The sequence below is a fragment of the Aegilops tauschii genome, chromosome 4, assembly GCF_002575655.3.
Source record: "Aegilops tauschii subsp. strangulata cultivar AL8/78 chromosome 4, Aet v6.0, whole genome shotgun sequence".
NCBI classification, from domain to species: domain Eukaryota; kingdom Viridiplantae; phylum Streptophyta; class Magnoliopsida; order Poales; family Poaceae; genus Aegilops; species Aegilops tauschii.
Genome location: NC_053038.3, coordinates 374,995,554 through 375,018,024, shown reverse-complemented (window position 1 = coordinate 375,018,024; position 22,471 = coordinate 374,995,554). Strand labels below are relative to the sequence as shown.

The 22,471-nt window shown below is 47.2% G+C and overlaps 1 protein-coding gene across 1 annotated transcript; it reads right to left on the bottom strand.

The window, feature by feature from the left end:
• Window positions 1–102: 102 nt before the first annotated feature.
• Window positions 103–9,465, bottom strand: LOC109738785 (uncharacterized). The gene is made up of 24 exons (XM_020297886.4): window positions 9,167–9,465; window positions 8,765–9,079; window positions 8,587–8,648; window positions 7,922–8,059; window positions 7,566–7,829; window positions 7,377–7,463; window positions 6,806–6,907; window positions 6,667–6,732; window positions 6,156–6,266; window positions 6,018–6,079; window positions 5,882–5,926; window positions 5,728–5,801; window positions 4,941–5,008; window positions 4,779–4,847; window positions 4,472–4,569; window positions 4,310–4,391; window positions 4,033–4,111; window positions 3,860–3,947; window positions 3,639–3,792; window positions 3,042–3,233; window positions 2,895–2,954; window positions 1,154–1,407; window positions 958–1,063; window positions 103–297 (listed from the first exon to the last, which is right to left on the bottom strand). Exons 1-24 carry the CDS (start codon window positions 9,354–9,356, stop codon window positions 244–246), a joined length of 2,820 nt encoding a protein of 939 aa, XP_020153475.1. The 5' UTR covers window positions 9,357–9,465; the 3' UTR covers window positions 103–243.
• Between the last annotated feature and the right edge of the window lie 13,006 nt (window positions 9,466–22,471).

The window sequence follows — 22,471 nt, the reverse complement described above, 5'->3', positions numbered from 1 at the left end:
TCTATCGTGGCTTCTCTGTTTTTCTTTTATCACGCCGGGAGAGAGGGAATCGTAGGAGGGTGGGGTGGAGGGGAGCGAGGCGATCATGAAGGTCGCACCGCGTTGTAGGAGGTCGAACCATCACGACGTTCGATTCTCCTTTAATAGTAGAGATATTTAACAAAAATAATATGACAGAATGAAATACGGAACATTACTTTACATACTTTACATAACAATGTGCAAGAAACCGAAAGGACATAGCTAGAGCAGAAGGTCGCGAACTCTGACTGGTCTTTTAACTGCATTTGTGTAGCCCTGCAAAAAATAACATGCATGATATAATGTCAATGCTAGAACAAGAAGCATCTAGAGTCCCATGATCATTTGGGTCAAAAGAACTACAGTGTGAAGGCATAAAGGTTGTCGAGAAATTTATCAGAAAAACAAAATCACAATGGAACAGTTCGTAGACAAGGAATTTCCAGCAGTCATACCACTCTCAAGCACCATGTGACCGACTAGCCATAGCAACAGTTCTTAGTTCCATAATTCGATGTGCAAAATGGAACAAGTATGATGTTCTCTTAGCAACACTGTGTTCTGGCTATTATGCCAACATAAAACGTAACGTGGTACTCCCTCTGTACACAAATGTAGGACATTTTTGCAGTTTAAATTAAGCTAACCGTCTTACATTTGTATACAGAGGGAATACTTCTAAAGAAAAGGACAATGTGCCAGTTTACAATATTACTGTTTGTGTAACTTTCTGCTTAATTAGTTCTAGGGCCATGAAGGCTTGCAGTACAGCTATGCTAATGTAATGTTGATGTTAAGAAAAAGGCGATATCTTATAACTCTACAAGATTGTCACTGTTTTCTTGCTTGTGATAATGAGCGCAAAAGGGTGATTGTATATTGATCCAAGTTTACATCACTGCAGAAATCATGTTACCATAATGAAAACACACAAACCTCATTGTATTTGAAGATCAGCGGGCGCAAGTCCCTCTGAACTGTTGCTCCTTGCTGCCCAGCATCAATATGAGTCTTTGCACCCCCTGGTCTTTCTTTCCTAAAGCTGTTTTTTTGTCAAGGAAAAGAGGTAGCTTCATAATCAATGCCTTGAATATGCAGTCACGTTTGAAAATAATGATAACTGATGTGTTACCTTTGAAAGAAATCAGTTGGGCGACTTGAGGGTCTCTTTGCAGGTGGAAGACCTTTACCACTCAAACTAGAGGCTGAGTTTAGCTGCGTTGGAAGTGTAGATGGTTTGCCCTTAGAGCTACCCTGAGAAGTATCACATGCAGTACCAGTTGCTGTTTTCTGGCATGTAGTTGTTGGAACTTCACTCCTAACTCCTTCATTAACTTGGTTCAACAATTTTCCTGCACTATCTTTGATGATCTTTTGCTTCTCTACCTGCAGAAAAACATGTGTTAACAATAACAATAAAATAGTCTCTTGTGTGCCCAGTGTGGCATTTCCAAACATGAAAGGCCCCTGATAACAGAAATTATAGAGTATACATATTGGATTGTAACAAGATGGAAATGCCAACTAAAGTAAAAAGGTAAAACAATTTGAACCCTAAAATATGGTGTCTAGTCCAATTAGAACCCTGAACTATCAAACTGTTCAATAAACCCTTTTTCGAGAAAACATAAAAGCCCTGCGTCTCGATGCATTGATAGAGAAAGATTATGTACAATCCCTAAGAAGAACCACACCCCAAATTTACAACGCTGCACTCCTAAGTGATAGGCAACACTGTTCAAATTAAACCCTAAACATTGTAAAACCATTCAACTTGAATCTTAGCCGGTTTTCGTTAGTGGCTTTGCATTTGGGGGATTTCAGATAATGTAAAAGAACAAAAAGATGTATGCAATGCCAGGAATTTATAGCCTGCAAATTTTCATCATAAAATATGACTACCTGTCATGTGCAAAAATGTTGAGATAAATAGATTTTACTTGTCTATTTGTGTACATAAGGCACAGCGCACTATTTTATTTAAATGAATTTCTGCATGCACAGCAATTTCCAATTATTTCAGAAACTTTGTGAAGCCACCCGAAATAACCGGGTTGAGGTTTGGAAAGTGGCTTTATCTTCCAAGGTTCTCAAAAAACTAAAACAATTCACAGGTGTGGCGTGCGCTATAAGTAAGAACCAGAAAAAAAATCATCAAATTTGATCACATGTGTTGCATTAGAAATAAAAACAAAAGATAAATAAATTCTTCTTATCAATTTTGCACAGGATACAAGTTGTCATACTTATGAATTTCGCAGGGTTATCATTTCATAGCATTTCCTACAAACATGGATTTTTTTTTCATATTTTCTGAAAGCCCTGAAATACAAAAAACACTTTTCAAAACCAGTCTAGGGATCGTTTTAATTACTTTAGACAGTTCAGGACTTAATACAAATTGTTCGAGAGTTTAGGGTTCAGGTACAACCAAGCACAATTGTTCAGGGTTCAAAATGGAGCTTTTCCTAAACTAGATAATTGATACTAGAAACTCAGCCCCCCAAAAGAAAGCAAGTAATGGATCTAGATACAAACAAAAAACCTGCTGGCATTAGGAATTCCTCAATATATATTTCTCTGCAGATAACTTCCTAACCCGAAGTCGTATGGTCACAGCCAGTTTTTCAAATAACGTATAACAAAATATGCTCTGGTCAGTTCATGCATACAGGTTCAAGATAGTTTTCCAGGAAAATATGGGAACAAATGATGAGCTGGAAAAGATTGCATAGAAATAAAAAGGTCAATATTTGGTTTCTCAGATCAAAGAAGTTGCAGTCAGTGAAGGAATTGCTAAAGTGGCAAGCACTAAGCAAAAAATATAGTAGAACTTAAGGGTTCCAAACATAGAAGTTGGAACTACTGCTCACCTCGTGCACCAAGACCTGTTTCATGGCCAAAGAGAGACCAATGTGCTCGGATTGATAATCCTGACATCAACATCTTTGTCAGGCACAGTGAGAAAACAAAGAACTGTGAAAATAAAAATAAAAATAAAAATAAAGGTTGGGAAGAACCTTAAAGCTTATAATATCATTGATTGGAGGATCGAAAGAAAGTGAAGGAATATCCATAGGCACAATAGATCCATTTGCCCTTTCTTGAGGTTCAAACTTTGTGTTTCTGTATGTAACCGAGTAAGCAACCATAGTATCAACTAGCTGCACAAGTTCATTTTTTTCCCTCTCTGACATCAAATTCAGTGCCACCTGAGCATGCGATGTGTAGTTAGAAATCTAAAAAGGTATGGAAATATACAAAGAAAATAAATATAAAAAATTGCAATACGATGTAAAATCCCCGTGTTCAAAACTAGTGAACTTGAATTAGCATAGGGTCTTATCAGGAACTTATAGCCTCCTTACTTGGTTGCTAAATTGTTGTAGGTAGACTGGCAGATGCATTAATTCCATCTTATTGTGGGTGCATCACTAGATTATAGAATGTTCTGGGGAAGGGGCATGGTGCAGATAGCTTTGCCATGCTGTCCTCGCTTGTATTTTTTATCTTAGAAACCAAGGTGCATCTGAGCAGACAAATTAATGCATGCCAATGCCAAGGGAAGTTCGAAAATCAAGCATTGGAACACGACACTAAGGTGATTGAGAACTTACAGGTCTCAGATTCAACGGCGAAAGAATATGTAAAAAGGGGGAAGCAATGTCTCCAACAAAAGATTCCACTGACAGGTGCCTTGAAATGAGCGGTGACATTCGGTTTTGCCAGGTCTTCAATGTGTCCTTCTTTACCAAAAGCATTGTTCGGCACCTAAAACACATCCACATTAACCCGCTGATGGATAGCTATTAGCTTTAGATGTGTTAAAAACAAATACCTTTGCAGGGCTTTCGGCCACTCAATATTTGGCTTCTCAACTTGAGCAACGATACGGCTTATAGTGATGGCAATAGGAGGTTGATATGCTGAAATAAAATGGTAAACTCTTTAGGTTACTCCAACATTTATTAAAAATAAATTAAAAAAAGGTAATAAACAGCCGGATACTACCTTGGAGTGACATATGCTGAGTTCGGTAAACATATTGCGTCAAATAATCAGAAACTCCAAGTACATCAAGGCATTTCACCTGCAAGGTGGTTTGGTCTACAGTAAGTACAATATATTTACAGAGCAAGAAATTGATGAACTCTCCAAGGAGGTGCAGTGGTGAGTGTACAAGGTCCACACACCAGGCCCTGGCCTTTGGCTCTACTTTAATTTTGAACTGCGGGTGCATGATAAATACGAAATTCAATACAAATTTGTGATTGGTAAGAGTTTATACCGTCTTGTGCAGCATTGGATCATGGTAAGAGAGTTTTAAGAAGTTCTCATGAATCCCATCCATAGTAACATCATAGTCACCACTGCAAGTAGAGCATGACATGATAAGAAAGTGAACCAAGCCCATATGGAAGAAGTGTGCAATATACAAAACAAATGTTACCGGTTAGATATGAGTGAGAACAGAGAGCCAATGTCCTTGTCTCCGCTCATATTACAATCTGCCATCTCTGCCCGCTTGAGTTTTTTCTTTTGAAGAACCTGAGAAGCAAACTTGTTATACTTAAATGGTACAATGAGCAAATGTATTGTTATTTTTTGCAGCAATGTATGATATGGGTTGCCTTCTGAACTTATGCTTGGCACACAATTTCAGTGCCAATATTGAAAGTTTGAGATTATACATTCAATGCTTGAACAATGAAGGCATCCGCAGAAAATAAAATAATTGCAGTAAGAAAACATCAGACCTGTTTCCAAACATCAAGGATGCTTTTGGACATGTCCTTCCGTCCAATGACTTGTGAATCAAACCCTGACTGCTCAATGACACAGAACAATGAGAATTGAACTCTATATCGGTTAAACAGTAGCATCAGCCAGCAGGTGGCCCTCTCAATTAGCTCACTTACAATGTTTAGTGCCTCTCTTTTCTTGTTCAGAAACTGAAGAGTGTTCAGGCATGATCGAATGTCACATTCTGCATGGAGGCTTTGCTCACTTAGTACGGTCTATGAGGCCAACCAGTCATCTCATGTATAAAACAAATTTATGCATGTACTAGCAATTCTCCTTCATCCATCTGTGTATAAATAAGTGCATAATACAAGCAAAAGTAGCACTACATATGGCATAATAGGTTTCAGGTCCAAGACTAAAAGTTAAATTAAGACAACACTTTGCAAAGAGTGAATTCAAATAAACTATCGTGAAGATCCTGAGTGCTGGGAAGCATAAAAACAGGTTCCCCAAAGTATGCCAGCATATAAAGATATTTTAGTTAAATGCATGACAAATATAGATATAGATATCAAGTTAATTTCACAAATATAGGATATAGTCATCCAATTAATTTGAACAGACAAGCTAGGAGGATGAAAGTAAACAAAGCTACTATGGCAGTTGTATAATATGTTTCAGCAGATGCTGAGTTTTGTTACACAACTAAAGTAGTTAATGAGACATGTAGGTGCTCGGTTGGCCAAAAATCTAGTCAATTTAGCTAAATAAATATCTGTAGGTTTAAACATAGGAAGAAGACTGGAATTCTAGAAGTACAAGTATTATCACTCAAGGAGATATTGCATGTCCATTGATAGACTAGAGTATCTTGGTTCTGCTATTGTTACAAAATGGGCATAGCATTATTCACCAATATTAAGCATAGTTATGGCTTGCGTGGAGCAAAAGAAACTGTACCAGTATAATCCGCTAATGCAGAAAGAGCAATTGAACTTGTCTTGAATCCTTCCTTCTTGCATATGTACTTGAGCCTAAACAAGCAAAATGAGCAAAATGTACCATACTAAAATAGAATGTGTTGAATGTTGTTAGGTAAGTGCCTTTACATTACCTGTTCACCACACGACTAATCGTTGGCTGCACAAAAATATGAACCCTGCAAAATTAAACCAATCCTTATAAGAAAAGTTTAAACAGTTTTAGGACCGCACGGAACTATTAAAAAAATACGAGGAAGGAAACATTACTTGGCTACTTGGCGTAGTTTTCTCAAGGCTGGAGCATACAGGTCATTGCATATACAAATTACCTACAAATAATATCATATGAATGAATACAATGTGAAGGCATTAAAATGAAAGTGGCAGCACAGCATCGTTGCTTACAGGCCTCAGTAGTTTTGCTGTTCTATGACTTTTCCTTGAGGAAGCCTTTTGGACTTGAGTTTCTTCAGCTCCATTGCTTCTGTCAGAATTGTTGTTCTTATCAGCATTGATCTGCACCAAAAAGAGTTAATCATCCATGATCACAGAAATACATTCATATGCACTATGCTGCGGAGAATAGCCTATCTCGGTTCTCAACTGCACAGCAATGCAAAATATTATTCGATCAACGAAAGAAAGAATATAAGAGAACTGTTGAAATATATTGAGCACGCGATTCAATATGGTATCGTAGCTAAGAGATCTCAATCTCAAGACCAGGCCAACACACTATTATTAAAAGAAAATAGCTGCAAACTACATTGACCCCACGTGTAAGGCCTGGTGGAGCCTAAACGAGGGGTGGGGGGGGGGGGGGGGGGGGTTCAAGTATATTGCTCGTCATTCTCCATCAGAACTGGCTGGAGCATGCAATTCAATAGAAATTAATGTTGAAATGTTGCCAACTTACCATCTTTAGAATAACCTCCACTGCCCCTTTTCCATCACCAAGCGCTCCATCAATTTCATCAATTACCTACACGTGCTAGCAGACCTTAACAGAATGTGGGGAAAGTGATTTAACAATCTGGTAGCATAACTTAACTCACCAGACACTTAGGTTTGGAATCTGACATGATAGAGTTCATCTGAACTACATCAAGAATTTTTGGTTCAATGGATGAAGCAGAACGATCATCACTGGCATTTATCTGCGTGTATGTAGTACTTAACATAAGCAATGCACAGAATCTGTATTCAGGTAGTAATAAGCAGCTGAGTGCCCCCCGCAAAAAAAAACAGCTGTGTGCCAGCCCATAGACCAATAGCAAAAGTGGCCACCAACCATAACTAACAAGAGGCGACATTAGAAGGAGTTTGGAGGAAATCTTGCTAAAGAACATGTCACCATTGGCTTCAAAGGGGCGTAATAGACTTATACTTGCAGTTTTACAGTGTATAGAATATAAAAAATCTATCCAGCGGTATCCAGTTGTGACTAGATGATGCGTAACAAAACTGAAGACAATTCAGAAGGATGCAACAGATATATCAGATCCACTTATCATATAGCCACTAAAAGATGTATGCTCCTATAGGAAGTGACTAAATATCGTTCATCAAATCAAATCACATAGAAGCTACCACACAATAAACAAGAAATATTGTTCCTATTCAGACCTCCACAACATGGTAACCACAATGTTTGGCTGCCACGTGAGCAAGTGTTGTCTTCCCAAGGCCAGCTGGACCACATAGTAGCAACACCTGCAACATCAGGAGGTTATTCAAATGCAGCAACTAACCAGCGACTGCTTAGCACAGCTTGCGGTCATCTTTATAAGACACAGCACACTAGTACTAACCCACCTTCTGTTCTGGTGCGTTATCAACGGAAGGCTTTTTGTGAAACGTGCTTTTCAAATCTTCTGAGTTGCTACCAGGTGTATTTTGGGGCATGTTATCTTGACCCATGACATAGGCTCCCCTGCTCTTGGAAAAGAAACTTCTGCTACTTGAGTTCTTTTGAATGGTACAAGAATGTCTACGTAAGGCGGATAAAGTATCATCACTTGTACCCCGGATATGGGACCCAAACACACAGGAGTCCCATTGTTTTAACCATAGAAGTACCTGGATGAGGAACATCAAGCCAAGCAAAGATTCTTACAGGTCAGCTCTACACTTATAAACACATTTCTTAAGGAAATGGGATGCCTATTTACCTCCCTGTTTGTGTGCTCATCACTTAACAGCTCTGTAAAAGAGTGTGGTGCATATTTCTCCACCCAAAGTTGTTCTGTGACTATTGGAGTCAATGGACAACCCTCGACATACTGTGTCCCTGTGCTTTCCATCAAGGCCTTCATACACATTACAGAGATAGATTACTAAGATATTTATTAACTTTGCTTATAGCTGCAGCAATCAACACTGCACTAGGTACAAGAGTCAGAATCCATTGTCAACTTGCTTAGGCGAAAGGCGGAAAAAAGTATAATTGTCTCCCGGTTCTTAATGCAGTTTTGCAATTAAAGTATGACGACTAGATTTTTCAACTTCAAGCTCCAAAAATAAGTATGATATCCTGGACTGCACAAGTGCACATGGTAACATTTTGCTGGGAAGCTCACAGAGATAAAGAATGTGCGCATTCTCTGTTTTGATGCTAATCTGTGGGATTAATATCTTCCTAAGAAAACATTAAATTAAAATAAATACCATAGTGACTAGTGGGCACCTATTCCTATGTTGCCCAAATACCATTTAGTTCACTGCTTGCTTATCATAGACACTGCTTACTTGGCCAGACTATAATGATGCAGGAAAACAATCCGGTTGTGTATCTATTTACATGTTAATGATCCGCACATACATCTCACATGTGTACCTTTGCTAGAGCATCTTGTTCCGCTTGCATAGTCAACGAATGAAATGATTCTGAAAGAAGCCCTGCAGAAGAGCAAACAACAGGAAGTAAAACAACGTTGTGTATTAACAAACGAATCTTCATTCTCGGGAGAAATGATTAAGAGCGTGAGATCGAAGTACACTACTTAGTAACTAACCATCGTGGTTGGAAATTGAAGTCCTTCGCCTAGTTCCCTCAATTACTTCGCTAACCAATTTCTCCGTCGCAAGCTTGGCATAAACTCTTTCCCCGTTGGGCGCTGTGACGGGCATAGAGTCCCCCTGGATCTCCGACGCGAACCGCGACACAATCTTCTCGGCGACGGCTTCGGCGGCGGGAGGGGGCGAGTACCGCAGCCAGTCTTCGTCCACCGAGTCCACCCGATCGACATTCCTCCTCTTGCTCCTCTCCTCCTCCTGCTCCGGCGGAGGCGGAGGGGGAGGCCGCTTCAGATTGGCTTCCGACACCTCATCTTCGTACAGATTTGGTCGATTCAATCAGCAGTCGAGACAATCAAGGCCTAGATTCGTAGTCTATAGAGATGGAGAGTGATGCGTACCTGCGGGCTTTGCGGGGGAGGTGGGGGTCTCCTGCGGGGGGTCGTGCGGTTTGCACGCGTCGCCGGCGGCCGGGAGGAAGCCCTCGTCGGGGTCGTCGAAGTAGGCGTACTCCTCTTCTTCCGGGAGGAGGCCGTTGCTCTCCATCCACTCGAGCTCCTCCGGATCTGGCATCTCCATGTCGGCCGCCATCTCCGTCGCCGACGCTGCGCAGCGGAATTCCCAAGCGGCGGCTAAAAGCGAATGACCTCGATGGCGGGAAATGGCGGGGGAAATGAGAGTGGGCTAGGGCGTTGCCGCCCCTTTTCCGTCGAGTGGGGTTTTGTGGTGACGGTCAGAGCTGGCCAAACGGGCCGGCCCGTGCTAAGAGCATCTCCACTCGTTCAGCCCCCCAGTCTGTCGTCCGGCGCTATTTTGGCCCTTCGGCCAACGCTTTTTTGGCGATCTGGTTCCCAGCCACGTCCTCATATGCCACTCTCAAGACGTCATAAATTCAAATTTATCCATTTCCGCTATCCAAAAAATGCCGCAAGTCTGGCCATCAGCGCCACAAGTTCGGCGATCACCATGCCACAGTTCGACGATCAATAAAAAGTTCGGCGTTCAAAAGAAAGGACGTGTAGACAATGCATCAAATGGCAGCGTCGACCTCCGGCGTCGGACTGGCGGGAGTCGGTGTGCGCGGGCCGGTCGGCGTCGGCGCGGCTTCTGCACTGGGCGTCGTGGAGGCATCGTCGCTCGGGCTTGGCGGCGGCGTCGGCGGCGGCGAGGGAGTTGGCGCTGGCGGCGGCGGCGGCGGCGAGGGAGTTGGCGCTGCCGCCAACGGCACCTAGTTCAGGATGAGGCCACGCCTTGACCTGCTCGTCCATCGTCGACATGTCCCCCCCCAATCAGGAATGCCAGGTCGGTGTTCGTCTTCTTCGCGGCGACGTTGGTTCGGAGCAGGTCGAGCTTGACGGCGTTGTTCGTCATCAACGCCGACCATCGCGCATTGGTTTTCTCTTCCCTCTGGGCGGGCGGGTCTTGGCGTCGGCGATGCAATGCTCGATGGACTCTTGCATACGCGCTGTAGCCGACGCAGCGTCCTTCGCCGACTTGGCTCGTTTGTTGCCGTCAAGGCGCCCATTAGCCGCGCCCGGCGTTGACACGTCCGGCTTGTACGTCTCCTTGGCCTTGGCGAGGATGCACCGGACGTCCGCCCACTTCTCGCACTTCTCGATTCGGGAAAACACATGGAGGTACTTGAAATCTTGGTCGGCGCTGCTGTCCTGGCGATACATGGCGAACATCCGAACCATCTGCGCCGAGGAACAAGTGTCGGCGACGCACACGGCGAAAAATGAGCGAGAGACCGGCATCTGTGCATACCTGACCCTCGATGCTGGCGCCGCTCTCCGGGCGAGCCGCGACCTCCTCGACGATCCCATGCCATTTGTTGCACGCCGTCTGGATGAGCGTCTAATGGTTCGTCATGGCCTTCGAGCCGCGCTGCATGTGGACGCCGGCGAAGTAGGGATCTACCAGTTTGCCCTCATTGAACTCCGACTTGATGCGCTCCCAGTACGTGTCGGCGCTCTGGTTCGTGCCGGTGATCGGGTCGAGGCAGACGATCTTCCAAGCTTCGGCGAGGCACTCGTCTTCTTTGGACGCCCACTTGACGCGCGGCTGTGACGTCCGGATAATTAAGCTACAGTAATCCTCTGCTAATGATGCCACATCATCACATTACTGTTGCTAATCCTCGCTTGATCCAAATCGCAATCCAGATTCAAATTCAAATTTCTCAAACCTGCAAAATAAAATGTTTAAAGTGTGGAAAATATTTCATAACCAATTATGGTGCTGGCCCAACATTTTTGTAAAAGTATTTAAATGCTCTTTTGTGAAAATAACAGTGGCTAAAAACAATTTTTGAATGCTTTTTAAATTATAAAAATACTAAACTATTTTATTTAAACCTCAAACTATGTTGATTTAGGGACTAGTGTTGTGTTTTATAAAACTAAAACTAAAAAGAAACTGAAAGAAAACAGAAAAGTTTTTAAAAGAAAAGAAAATGCAAAAGCTAAAGCAAGAAAACCCCCTGGCTCCCCCGGGCCTCGGCCCACCCCCACCCGAGCCGGCCCACCTAGCTTTCCCTCCCCCATCGGTCGTCCTGTTCCCGCGACCGCATCGCTACAGGGGCACGGTCGCCGCCGAACCCCCTCGCCGTCAGCGACGCGGGAGGGGATAAGAACCTCCCTGGCGCCCCCTCCTCTCCTTCGTGGAACCCTTATCCCCTCTCCCTCCCTCGCGCGTCCGTCGCTCTCCCCACCAGATCTCCTTCCCTCCACCTCACCGATGTGTCATCGTCGTCGTCGTCGCACCACCACCGCAGCCCCCGTCGTCCCCAGGCGCCCCCGACCTGTCCTAAAGCTTTGCCGGCCTCCGCTACCTCGTCCTCGACTGCGAACTCGAGCCGGGCGATGCCACAGCGCGCGGATTGAGTCGGTCCCGTCTTCTGCATCACCAACGATCACCGCCAACGCCGACCATCTCTACTGCTCCTAAGCCACTCGACGGGCCTCCTTGCGCCTGCTCGGTGAGCGCAACTCCCTCTCTCTCCTTCCCCCGCCTCGGAACGCCGTCGTAGGCCGTTATCACCCCGCGCCTGGAGCCACCGCAGCTCGCGGTTGTCGCGGTTCCGCCCGTGCTCCCAGGCCCCTTGTCCGCTGCGCCGACCGCCGCTGCTCCTGCTCGCGCTGGCCTCGCACCCGACCGCCTTCTCCTCGGTCCCGCTCGGTGCCTGCGTACGCTCGCCGCAGCTACCGCCCCGCACCCCCGCTGTTGCACGCCTCTGCGTCCGCCACTCCGTGCTACGCGCCTGCGCCGTGCCTGCTCTACTCCTGTTGCCGTTGCAGCGCTGCTGCTGCTCGCCGCCGCGTTGATGTTGCTCGGCTCCGCCTACCCCCGCCCGCGCGTGTCCTGCCACCTCCGCCTCGCCTCGCCGCGCGGCTGCATGCACGCGCACAACGCGCGCCGCTCGCGGCCCAGCCCCGACCTCCCGCTTCGGCTGCGCCCCGCGGCCCCTCTCGCTAGCCGTCGTCCACGCTCGCCGGTCCCTGGCGGCATCCCGCGCGCCACGCCCCTGACCGCCGCGCGCGCCACCCTCCATCGCCTAGGGCCGCTGCTCGCCACTACTGGTGGCTGCCGGTGCCCCGCCGCGCCCCGTGGCCGTCGCCTGGGTCTGCCCCGACGGGCACCCCTCGCCCGCGCCCGTTAAGCCCGCTCAAGTGGCTTTTGTGCCACTGGCACTGGGGCCCTCTCCCCTGTTTTGTCAAACAAAAAAAGAGAGAAAAATAAAAAAAATTAACTTAATTAAATTGGTTTAATTAGGTCTAATTAGACTCAATTAGCTTAATCACCTCGTTTAGTTAACTAAACTGTTGGACTAGCCTAATCAGTCAATGACAGGGGGCCCCACCCCCTGTTGACCAGTCAAACATTGACTGGTCAACTGGGACCCCCTGGACCCGCATGTCACCCTCTGGTACACCTCTGTGTACACAGATCTGGGTGCACATAGCATTTTAGCTATTTAATTTCGAATTAATAACAAATTCATAATATTGTTTAAATCTTTGAAAAATCATATAAATTAATCTGTAACTCGGATGAAAAAGTGTTATACATGAAAGTTGCTCAGAAAAATATGACGAATCTGAATACGCTCTCCGTTCATCTGTCGCGTGCCCGTAGCATTGCGAACATGCAACTTTTCCCCTCCATTTCATCTGTCCGAAAAAGCCAAACTTCGGGAAAACTTTCCCAGAGGTTGTTCCCCTTCGTCGGTATCGTGTAGCACCGCGTTAGAACACCCCTCGCGCCGCTTTTGTCTTGTCATGCATAGTATTGCACTTGTTTGCTCTGTATTTACTGTTTCTTCCCACTCTTCTCTCCGGTAGACCCTGAGACCGCTGTTGATGCCCCTGTGATCGACTACGTCGACGACGACCCTTCTTCCCTTTCAACGGAGCTTCCAGGCAAGCCCCCTCTTTGATCATCCCGATACCGCCCATTCCATTCTCTCATGCTTGCATTAGATTTTGCTACAGTATTTGATTGCTCCTATTCTGATGCATAGCCTGCTTTTGTACCTGCTATTGTTACCTACCTGCTTATCCTAAACTGCTTAGTATAGGTTGGTTAGTGATCCATGAGTGACCCCCATCCTTGTCCTTGTTGCCCCTGCTTCATCATCGATGACTCGATCAACGTGATCGACGACCAAAGCCCGACACCTCACATCACATCACACCCCTTTTGTTGCTCGACTCTGCAGAGTTACCATCGAGTGCCGAGGGTGAAACCTCATACATCACCCCTGATGAGATCTCTGTAGTGTAGCTATTCGGTTGTGGTCAACGATGGTGGTTCCTCCTTCACCATTCCCGATACGAATCTGTCGTGCAACACCTCAAGTGTGAACCTTGAGGGTGGTTCCTCTTACGTTCACCTTGATGATTACATCGAGTGGAATCCTCCGAGGGTGATTCCTTGGGTTTTCCCCTTGATGTTTGGACACACGGTTACCTTGACTTTACTTGAGACATTGGTGAAAGTCGGGCGGGCCCGGAGAGCACCCTGAGGAGTTGTTACGGTGGCGGCTGGCTGTTTAGCGGTATCACCCAGGAGGGGGTGATAGCTCCGGACTTGTCCCGACAGCCGTCACTTCTTTTTAATAATGCACTAACAGGTTTGGGTATTTGTTCTGAGTTGGCCTCTGGCCTTTACGCACTAATCACCACGCGAGAATAGTTATGGGCCTCGACGTCGCGGTATCAGCCGAAGCTTTGTCAGACGTCCAGTTCAGCATTGCAGCACGGCTGGGCCGGCACCATCCTGTAGTGGTGGAGCCTGGACCCGCCCTGCGCGCAACGACCCGGAGTGCAACGGGCGATGGGCCCAGACCTCGGAGCACTTAGGATGTAGACCGGCGAGGACCTCTCTGCTGAGCCTAGGTAGGGCTGCGACGTGTTGATCTTCCGAGGCCGGGCATTGACCCCAAAAAGGTGTGTCCGGCCAGAGTGGTCGAGCATGTTGGGTAACGTGGTGCACCCCTGCAGGGAAGTCGAATACCGTGTCCACGGTAATGGACGTTCAGACTTGTATCCTGATCTATTACAACTAGAACTGGTTACTTGAGATATGTGATGGATATGTTGGCCCCGGGATTGCTTCCTCGCAGGGAGTCGAGGCAGGATCTCTGGGCCTTAATACTACAACATGCTTGTTAAATTAAAATGCTATTCTTTACTCTTCGACATGCTGCAAGATGCTTGGAGCTGCTTGAAGATGCTAGTCTTGATAGGCTAGGCCTTCCCCTCTATTCCGGCTTTCTGCAGTTCAGTCCACAGACACAACCCTTCCATTTGATACCAATGCATACTTAGTTTAGATCTGATGCTTGCGAGTACTTTGGATGAGTACTCACGGTTGCTTTGCTCCCCCCTTTCCCCCTTCTTTCTTCTTTCTGGTTGTTGCAACCAGATGGTGGATCCCAGGAGCCAGATGCCACCCCAGTCGACTACTACTACCACCCCGAGGGTGCCTACTACTACATGGAGCCCGCTGATGACCAGGAGTAGTTAGGAGGTCCCAGGAAGGAGGCCTTGCCTCTTCGATCGTTGTTGCTTTTCTGCTAGCCTTCTTAAGGCAAACCTTGTTTAACTTATGTCTGTACTCAGATATTGTTGCTTCCGCTGACTCTTGTGTATCGAGCTATGTATTCGAGCCCTCGAGGCCCCTGGCTTGTAATATGAAGCTTGTATTATTTTAATTTGTGTCTAGAATTGTGTTGTGATATCTTTCCATGAGTCCCTGATCTTGGTCGTACACATTTGCGTGCATGATTAGTGTACGGTCAAATCGGGGGCGTCACAGTGATAACCCACAAGTATAGGGGATCAATTGTAGCCTCTTTCGATAAGTAAGAGTGTCGAACCCAACGAGGAGCTAAAGGTAGAACAAATATTCCCTCAAGTTCTATCAACCACCGATACAACTCTACACATGCTTAACGTTCGCTTTACCTAGAACACGTATGAAACTAGAAGTACTTTGTAGGTGTTTTTGGATAGGTTTGCAAGAATATAAAGAGCACGTAAATAAAAACAAGGGGCTGTTTAGGTAAAGAAGCAATAAAGTTAGTATAGCGAGTGTGGAAAAGTTGTGGTAGGAGTTGTGAAATTGTCCCTAAGCAAATGACTACTTTACTAGACCGATAGCAAGCTTTATGTGGGAGAGGCCACTGCTAGCATGTCATCCCTGACTTGGAATTCTATGCACTTATGATTGGAACTATTAGCAAGCATCCGCAACTACTAACGTTCATTAAGGTAAAACCCAACCATAACATTAAGATATATTGGTCCCCCTTCAATCCCGTATGCATCAATTTCTATGCTAGGTTGAAGCTTCTGTCACTCTTGCCCTCCAATACATAGTCCTATCAACATACAACTAACCCTATGGTGTGATCCACGCGCGCGCTCATATGATGGGCACCAAAGGACAGCAACATAACCACAAGCAAATTAAACCAATCATAGCAATCCACCAATTACCGATAGGACAACGAAAATTACTCAGACATCATAGGACGGCAACACATCATTGGATAATAATATGAAGCATAAAGCACCATGTTCAAGTAGAGGGTACAGCGGGTTGCGGGAGAGTGGACCGCTGTAGATAGATGGGGAAGGTGATGAAGATGTTGGTGAAGATGACGGAGGTGTTGGTGTAGATTGCGGTGAGGATGATGGCCCCGGCGGCGTTCCGGCGCCACCGGAAGTGAGGGGGAGAGAGCCCCCTCCTTCTCCTTCTTCCTTGGCCTTCTCCCTAGGTGGGAGAAGGGTTCTCCCTCTGGTCCTTGGTCTCCATGGCGTGGGAGGGGCGAGAGCCCCCCCCCCCCCCCGAGATTGGATCTATCTCTCTGTCTCTCTCTGTTTCTGCGCTCTGGATTCTGCCCTTTCACCGTTTCTTTTATAACCGGAGATCCGTAACTCCGATTGGATTGAAATTTGAACACGGTTTTTATCCGGATATTAGCTTTCTTGCGGCGAAAGAAGGGCAACAACCGCCTTACGGGGTGTCCATGAGGGTCAGGGGCGCGTCCCCCTGCCTCGTGGCCCCCTCGGGCATCGTCTCGCGATGATTCCACTTCCCAAAAATCAGATATATTCCAAAAAATCTCCGTCAGTTTTTATTCCGTTTGGAGTCTGTTTGTTATGGATTTTCTACGAAACAAAAAACATGCAACAAACAGGAACTGGCACTGGGCACTGGATCAATATGTTAGTCCCAAAAATAGTATAAAAAGTTGCCAAAAGTATGTAAAAGATGTATAATATTGGCATGGAACAATCAAAAATTATAGGTACGACGGAGACGTATCACACAGCGGCTCGCCGGTCTTGGCCGCCCGCTTCTTATTTTTCCCTTTCCTCGCCAGAGCAGGCGTCGGCTCCTCCTCCTCCTCTGGCTCCTCCTCGCCGTAGTCGAGCTCGTCGTCCATGCCGCCGTTGAGGTCCATTGTATCTTCTTGGGCATTGAACCCGAGGGAGGCGGTGGCGGCGGCTGAGCCGCTCATGATGATGTCGTCCATGTTGGCTTCGCTCGCGTCGGGGTTGCCGAGATGTGACGACGAGGCATGCAAGAAGAGCAGTGCAACACACGCAGAGGCGGCATCGGGGAGGCTGTGTAAGCCGGCGGCGAGTAGGTGTACGGGGGGTACTGGACGTCGGCGAACGTGGACGAGGGCGTGCACTGGGCAGGGTGGCCATGCGGAAAGGTGGCGTTGGGGTTGAACCCGCCGTGCGCGTCGCCGTCGATGTAGCCAGGTGAGGGCGCGCACCCCCAGGGTGTGGCGACGGCGCGAAGCCGGCCGGTGACCCGACGTTTTGCTGGCTCCATGGAGCGTGCGGGCCGTGGCCGCCAGGCGGATTCATCATCCCCAAGCGAGACGCCTCTCCTTGTTCCGCCGCGCGATCTGCTTGCTCCGCCACGGCCGCAGCCGCCGCCGCCCTGACCCGGGCCTTCTTGGCGTTGAGCCTATTTCGCCGGTCGGTGGTGACAGCCTCCCTGCGCTAAACCTCCGCCTTCCAGTCGGCGTTTGACATGCCCGGGGGTTTGGACGGAGGCGACCTCTACTTCCTTTGCTTCGGTCGGGTGGCGTCGGCATCGGTAGCGGCGCGAGGGGCCGTGTACTTCTTCGGCGGCATGGCAGACGGATGGAGGGGAGAGGGGGGAGAATGGTGGGAGAAGGGAGGAATGGGGGGAAACGGGGGGGAGCGGGGGGGTCAGCGAGAAGAGGGCCCAGTCTCGCCGACAGAGCGGACCCACGCGCCTTTTCGCTTCGACCGACGCTCTCAGGCGACTCCCGGGGGCTTGGGTTCGGCTCAGGTTCGCCGGCTGTTATTTCGGCCCGAACCGGCGATAAACAAGATCATGGGGGCGCGCCCGGGCCGATTTTTGGGCGCCGACGCTAAAAAATGGACTGGGGGCCTGTTGGGGGCGCGGCTGGAGATGCTCTAATGGTGCCTGGAACGGCACGGCCCGTGCAAGTACGTTTATAGACAGGCCGTGTGCCTCGCTCCTCAGCCCAGGCACGGCAAGTTAATAAACGGGTCGAGCTGTGGCGCGTTTAGCATGCTGGGCCGCCTGGCTCCTCGGCCCAGGCACTGCACAGTTAGTAAACGGGCCGGTCTATGGCACGTTTAGCACGCTGGGCCGTATGTTTTTCAGGTTGTTTCACTGTTTTTTAAGCCTATTGGATTGTATTTTAGGCCATATATATAAAAAATCCAAAAAATAGACGGGTCGTGTCGTGCCGGCCCGCGTGCCCAGCCTCCAGGCCAAGCACAGCCCCAGGCGTGCCGCATGCCGGGCATGGCCCGTTTATCCTGTGTCGTGCCTGGCCCATGGGGGGCCGTGCCAGGTATGCTGGCGGGTCGGCTTGGCTGGCACGACACAGGTGGCCACCTCTGGGTGACACTGAGAGAACAGTATTATTCGACCCAATGTGCTCTTTCAGCCCGGGATATTGTCTTATATGGACCTTCTATTGTTCGGGGGTAGTGCGGCACACCCTTTGGGCATCCCAAAAAAATATCGCGTCCAAATTTAAGGCCTCTTAACTCAGGCATTTCTCGCAATCTGATCTGCTAGAGTGATTCCGACCGTCCAATCTCGCTCGTGGAAGATATGAGTCGATGGATCAAACACGGGTATTGTATCAATGAATGGTGATTTTGTTTTTGTGCTTCATGATATCAGTCTTACCGATTACAAGTATGACTATCTTGAAGATGGATGTTTGCGGTGATGATGGTGGCGGTGGCTATGGAGATGAGATGGGAAACGACGATGTTAGGGTTGGAAGATGGTTTCTCCATTTCGCGAATGGTGCCCATGTTGAGAATTAGGCGTCGACCTCTTTATAGAAGTTGGTCACGTAAACCTCCCGGAGCTAACGGCATATGGTACGAGCGTGCGTACGAGCGCGTGCGCTTGTACCAAGCATCATCTTGCGCTCTATTGACTTTGGTGCACCTTCAATTGCCTTCTCTTCTCCACCAAACTTCAAGTTTCCTTGTGCCCGATGATTTCCTTTCACGTCGCCCTTTCCCCCGAAAACACATTAAACAAAGGATTTCATAATCTCTCGCATTTATTAGTCACTATTGGCAATATCATCTGATTTTCTTGAAATTTCTAGAATTGTCTAGTTTAAACAATGGTGCGATGACCGCAAAATATCACTCATCGAGGATAAATTTGTTTTCCTCCTCTAAACGGCACCTAACTGAATCCATATCGTCGTTGGAGGAGGACAATTTTTACTCTGGAGGTGCCTTGACTCTCAAATATAATCAGCCACCCACCCATGGAGTAAAAGTTTTGTCCTCTCCCCCATGCATGTGCCATCCCCACCCGTGTCGCATCGTCGCCGGCGTTGCTTCTGGCGAACACCCAGTGCCTCTGCCGACCCCTTGTTGCCTTTGTCGCCCTCCTCCCTGAAGGAAATGTGCCCTAGAGGCAATAATAAAGTTGTTATTTATATTTCCTTAATCATGATAAATATTTTATTCATGCTAGAATTGTATTAACCGGAAACTTAGTACATGTGTGAATACATAAACAAACAGAGTGTCCCTAGTATGCCTCTACTTGACTAGCTTGTTTATCAAAGATGGTTGTGTTTGCTAGCCATAGACATGTGTTGTCATTTGATGAACGGGATCACATCATTAGAGAATGATGTGATGGACAAGACCCATCCGTTAGCTTAGCACTATGATCGTTTAGTTTATTGCTATTGCTTTCTTCATGACTTATACATGTTCCTCTGACTATGAGATTATGCAACTCCCAAATACCGGAGGAACACTTAGTGTGCTATCAAACGTCACAACGTAACTAGGTGGTTATAAAGATGCTCTACAGGTGTTTCCGATGGTGTTTGTTGAGTTGGCATAGATCGAGATTAGGATTTGTCACTCTGATTGTCGGAGAGGTATCTCTAGGCCCTCTCGGTAATGCACATCACAATAAGCCTTGCAAGCAATGTGACTAATGAGTTAGTTGCGGGATGATGCATTACGGAACGAGTAAAGAGACTTGTCGGTAACGAGATTGAACTAGGTATGGTGATACCGACGGTCGAATCTCGGGCAAGTAACATACCGATGACAAAGGGAACAATGTATGTTGTTATGCGGTTTGACGAAAGATCTTCTTAGAATATGTAGGAACCAATATGAGCATCCAGGTTCCGCTATTGGTTATTGACCGGAGATGTGTCTCGGTCATGTCTACATAGTTCTCGAACCCGTAGGGTCCGCACGCTTAACGTTCGATGATGATTGGTATTATGAGTTTATGTGCTTTGATGTACTGAAGGTTGCTCGGTGTCCCGGATGAGACCACGGACATGAAAAGGAGTCCCAAAATGGTCGAGACATAAAGATTGATATATTGGACCATGTTGTTCGGACACCGGAAGTGTTCCGAAGAGTTTCGGATAAAACTGGAGTGCCGGAGGGGTTACTGGAACCCCCCGTGGAAATAATGGGCCTTATTGGGCCTTAGGGGAGAGAGAGGGCTGCGACCAAGAGGTGGCGCCCCCCCAAGGGGAGTCCGAATAGGACTAGGGGAGGGGGCGCGGCCCCTCTTTCCCTCTCCCTCTCCATCACCTTCCTTCTTCTCCTACTTGGACTAGGAAAGGGGGGGCCGATTCCTACTTGGAGTAGGACTCCCCCCCTTGGGTGCGCCCTCTAGGGCTGGCCGGCCTCCTCCCTCCCTCCTTTATATACAGGGGAGGGGGCACCCCATAGACACACAAGTTGATCTTTAACCGTGTGCGGTGCCCCCCCACAGTTTTACACCTCGGTCATATCGTCGTAGTGCTTAGGCGAAGCCCTGCGCCGGTAACTTCATCATCACCGTCACCACACCGTTGTGCTGACGGAGCTCTCCCTCGGCCTCAGCTGGATCTAGAGTTCGAGGGACGTCACCGAGCTGAACGTGTGCAGATCGCGGAGGTGCCGTGCGTTCGATACTTGATCGGTTGGATCACGAAGACGTTCGACTACATCAACCGCGTTACTAAATGCTTCCGCTTTCGGTCTATGAGGGTACATGGACATACTCTCCCCGCTCGTTGCTATGCTTCTCCTAGATAGATCTTGCGTGATCGTAGGATTTTTTTTGAAATACTACGTTCCCCAACAGTGGCATCCGAGCCAGGTCTATGTGTAGATGTTATATTCACGAGTAGAACACAAAGAGTTGTGGGCGATAAGTCATACTGCTTACCAGCATGTCATACTTTGATTCGGCGGTATTGTTGGATGAAGCAGCCCAGACCGACATTACATGACCGCGTTCATGAGACTGGTTCTACCGCCGTGCTTCGCACACATGTGGTTAGTGGGTAGGGATGGCAATGGGTACCCATTACCCGCATACCCTGCGGGTAAAAACCCTATTAGGGCAAGGGTATGGGTCAAAAAAATACCCATGTGTATATAAATAGGAAAATTTTATACCCATCGGGTACAGTGGGTACGGGTATGGTTTATTATAACCCATACCCATGCACCCATGTACCCGCATATATTCTGACAAACAGGCCTTATATATTATGTATTCACATATTAAACATATTACATGTGCATAAATCCCACATCCCTAAAAAGACCTCATTATGCATTCATGTTAGGCCGCCGCTCCACAATAGCTAGCCCACAAACTAGTATGCGTTGTTGTCATGATGTGTTGCTGTTTATAAATTATTATTATAAGTTGTTGTTTATGACTATGTAATGCTCAAATTGATGTGTTGCAAATCTGGGTAATTTTACCCGCGGGTACCCATTTACCCTAATGGGTGAAGGGTATGGGAAAAAATTATACCCATCAACGGGTATGGGTACGGGTCATGGGTAAGGTTTGAGATGACGGGTAAGGGTATGGGGTGGCTCCACCCATACCCAAACCCTGCGGGTGCCATCCCTGCTAGTGGGTGTCTATTTCTCCAACTTTAGTTGAATCGAGTGTGACTACGCCCGGTCCTTGTTGAAGGTTAAAACAGCAACTTGACGAAAAATCGTTGTGGTTTTGATGCGTAGGTAAGAACGGTTCTTGCTAAGCCCATAGCAGCCACGTAAAACTTGCAACAACAAAGTAGAGGACGTCTAACTTGTTTTTGCAGGGCTTGCTGTGATGTGATATGGTCAAGACGTGATGATATATAAATTGTTGTATGAGATGATCATGTTTTGTAACAGTTATCGGCAACTGGCAGGAGCCATATGGTTGTCGCTTTATTGTATGAAATGCAATCACCATGTAATTGCTTTACTTTATCACTAAGCGGTAGCGATAGTCGTAGAAGCAATAGTTGGCGAGACGACAACGATCAAGGTGTCAAGCCGGTGACGATGGTGATCATGACGGTGCTTTGGAGATGGAGATCAAAGGCACAAGATGATGATGGCCATATCATATCACTTATTTTGATTGCATGTGATGTTTATCTTTTATGCATCTTATTTTGCTTAGTACGGCGGTAGCATTATAAGATGGTCTCTCACTAAATTTCAAGGTACAGGTGTTCTCCCTGAGTATGCGCCATTACCACAGTTCGTTGTGCCGAGACACCACGTGATGATCGGGTGTGATAAGCTCTACGTCCACATACAACGGGTGCAAGCCAGTTTTGCACACGCAGAATACTCGGGTTAAACTTGACGAGCCTAGCA

Coding starts and splice junctions, on each gene's coding strand:
- LOC109738785 (XM_020297886.4), bottom strand. CDS start 9,356: ATGGCGGCCGACATGGAGATGCCAGATCCGGAGGAGCTCGAGTGGATG. Junction 9,080..9,166: donor CTCCCCCGCAAAGCCCGCAG/GTACGCATCACT, acceptor ATCTGTACGAAG/ATGAGGTGTCGGAAGCCAAT. Junction 7,464..7,565: donor ATAACGCACCAGAACAGAAG/GTGGGTTAGTAC, acceptor CTGATGTTGCAG/GTGTTGCTACTATGTGGTCC.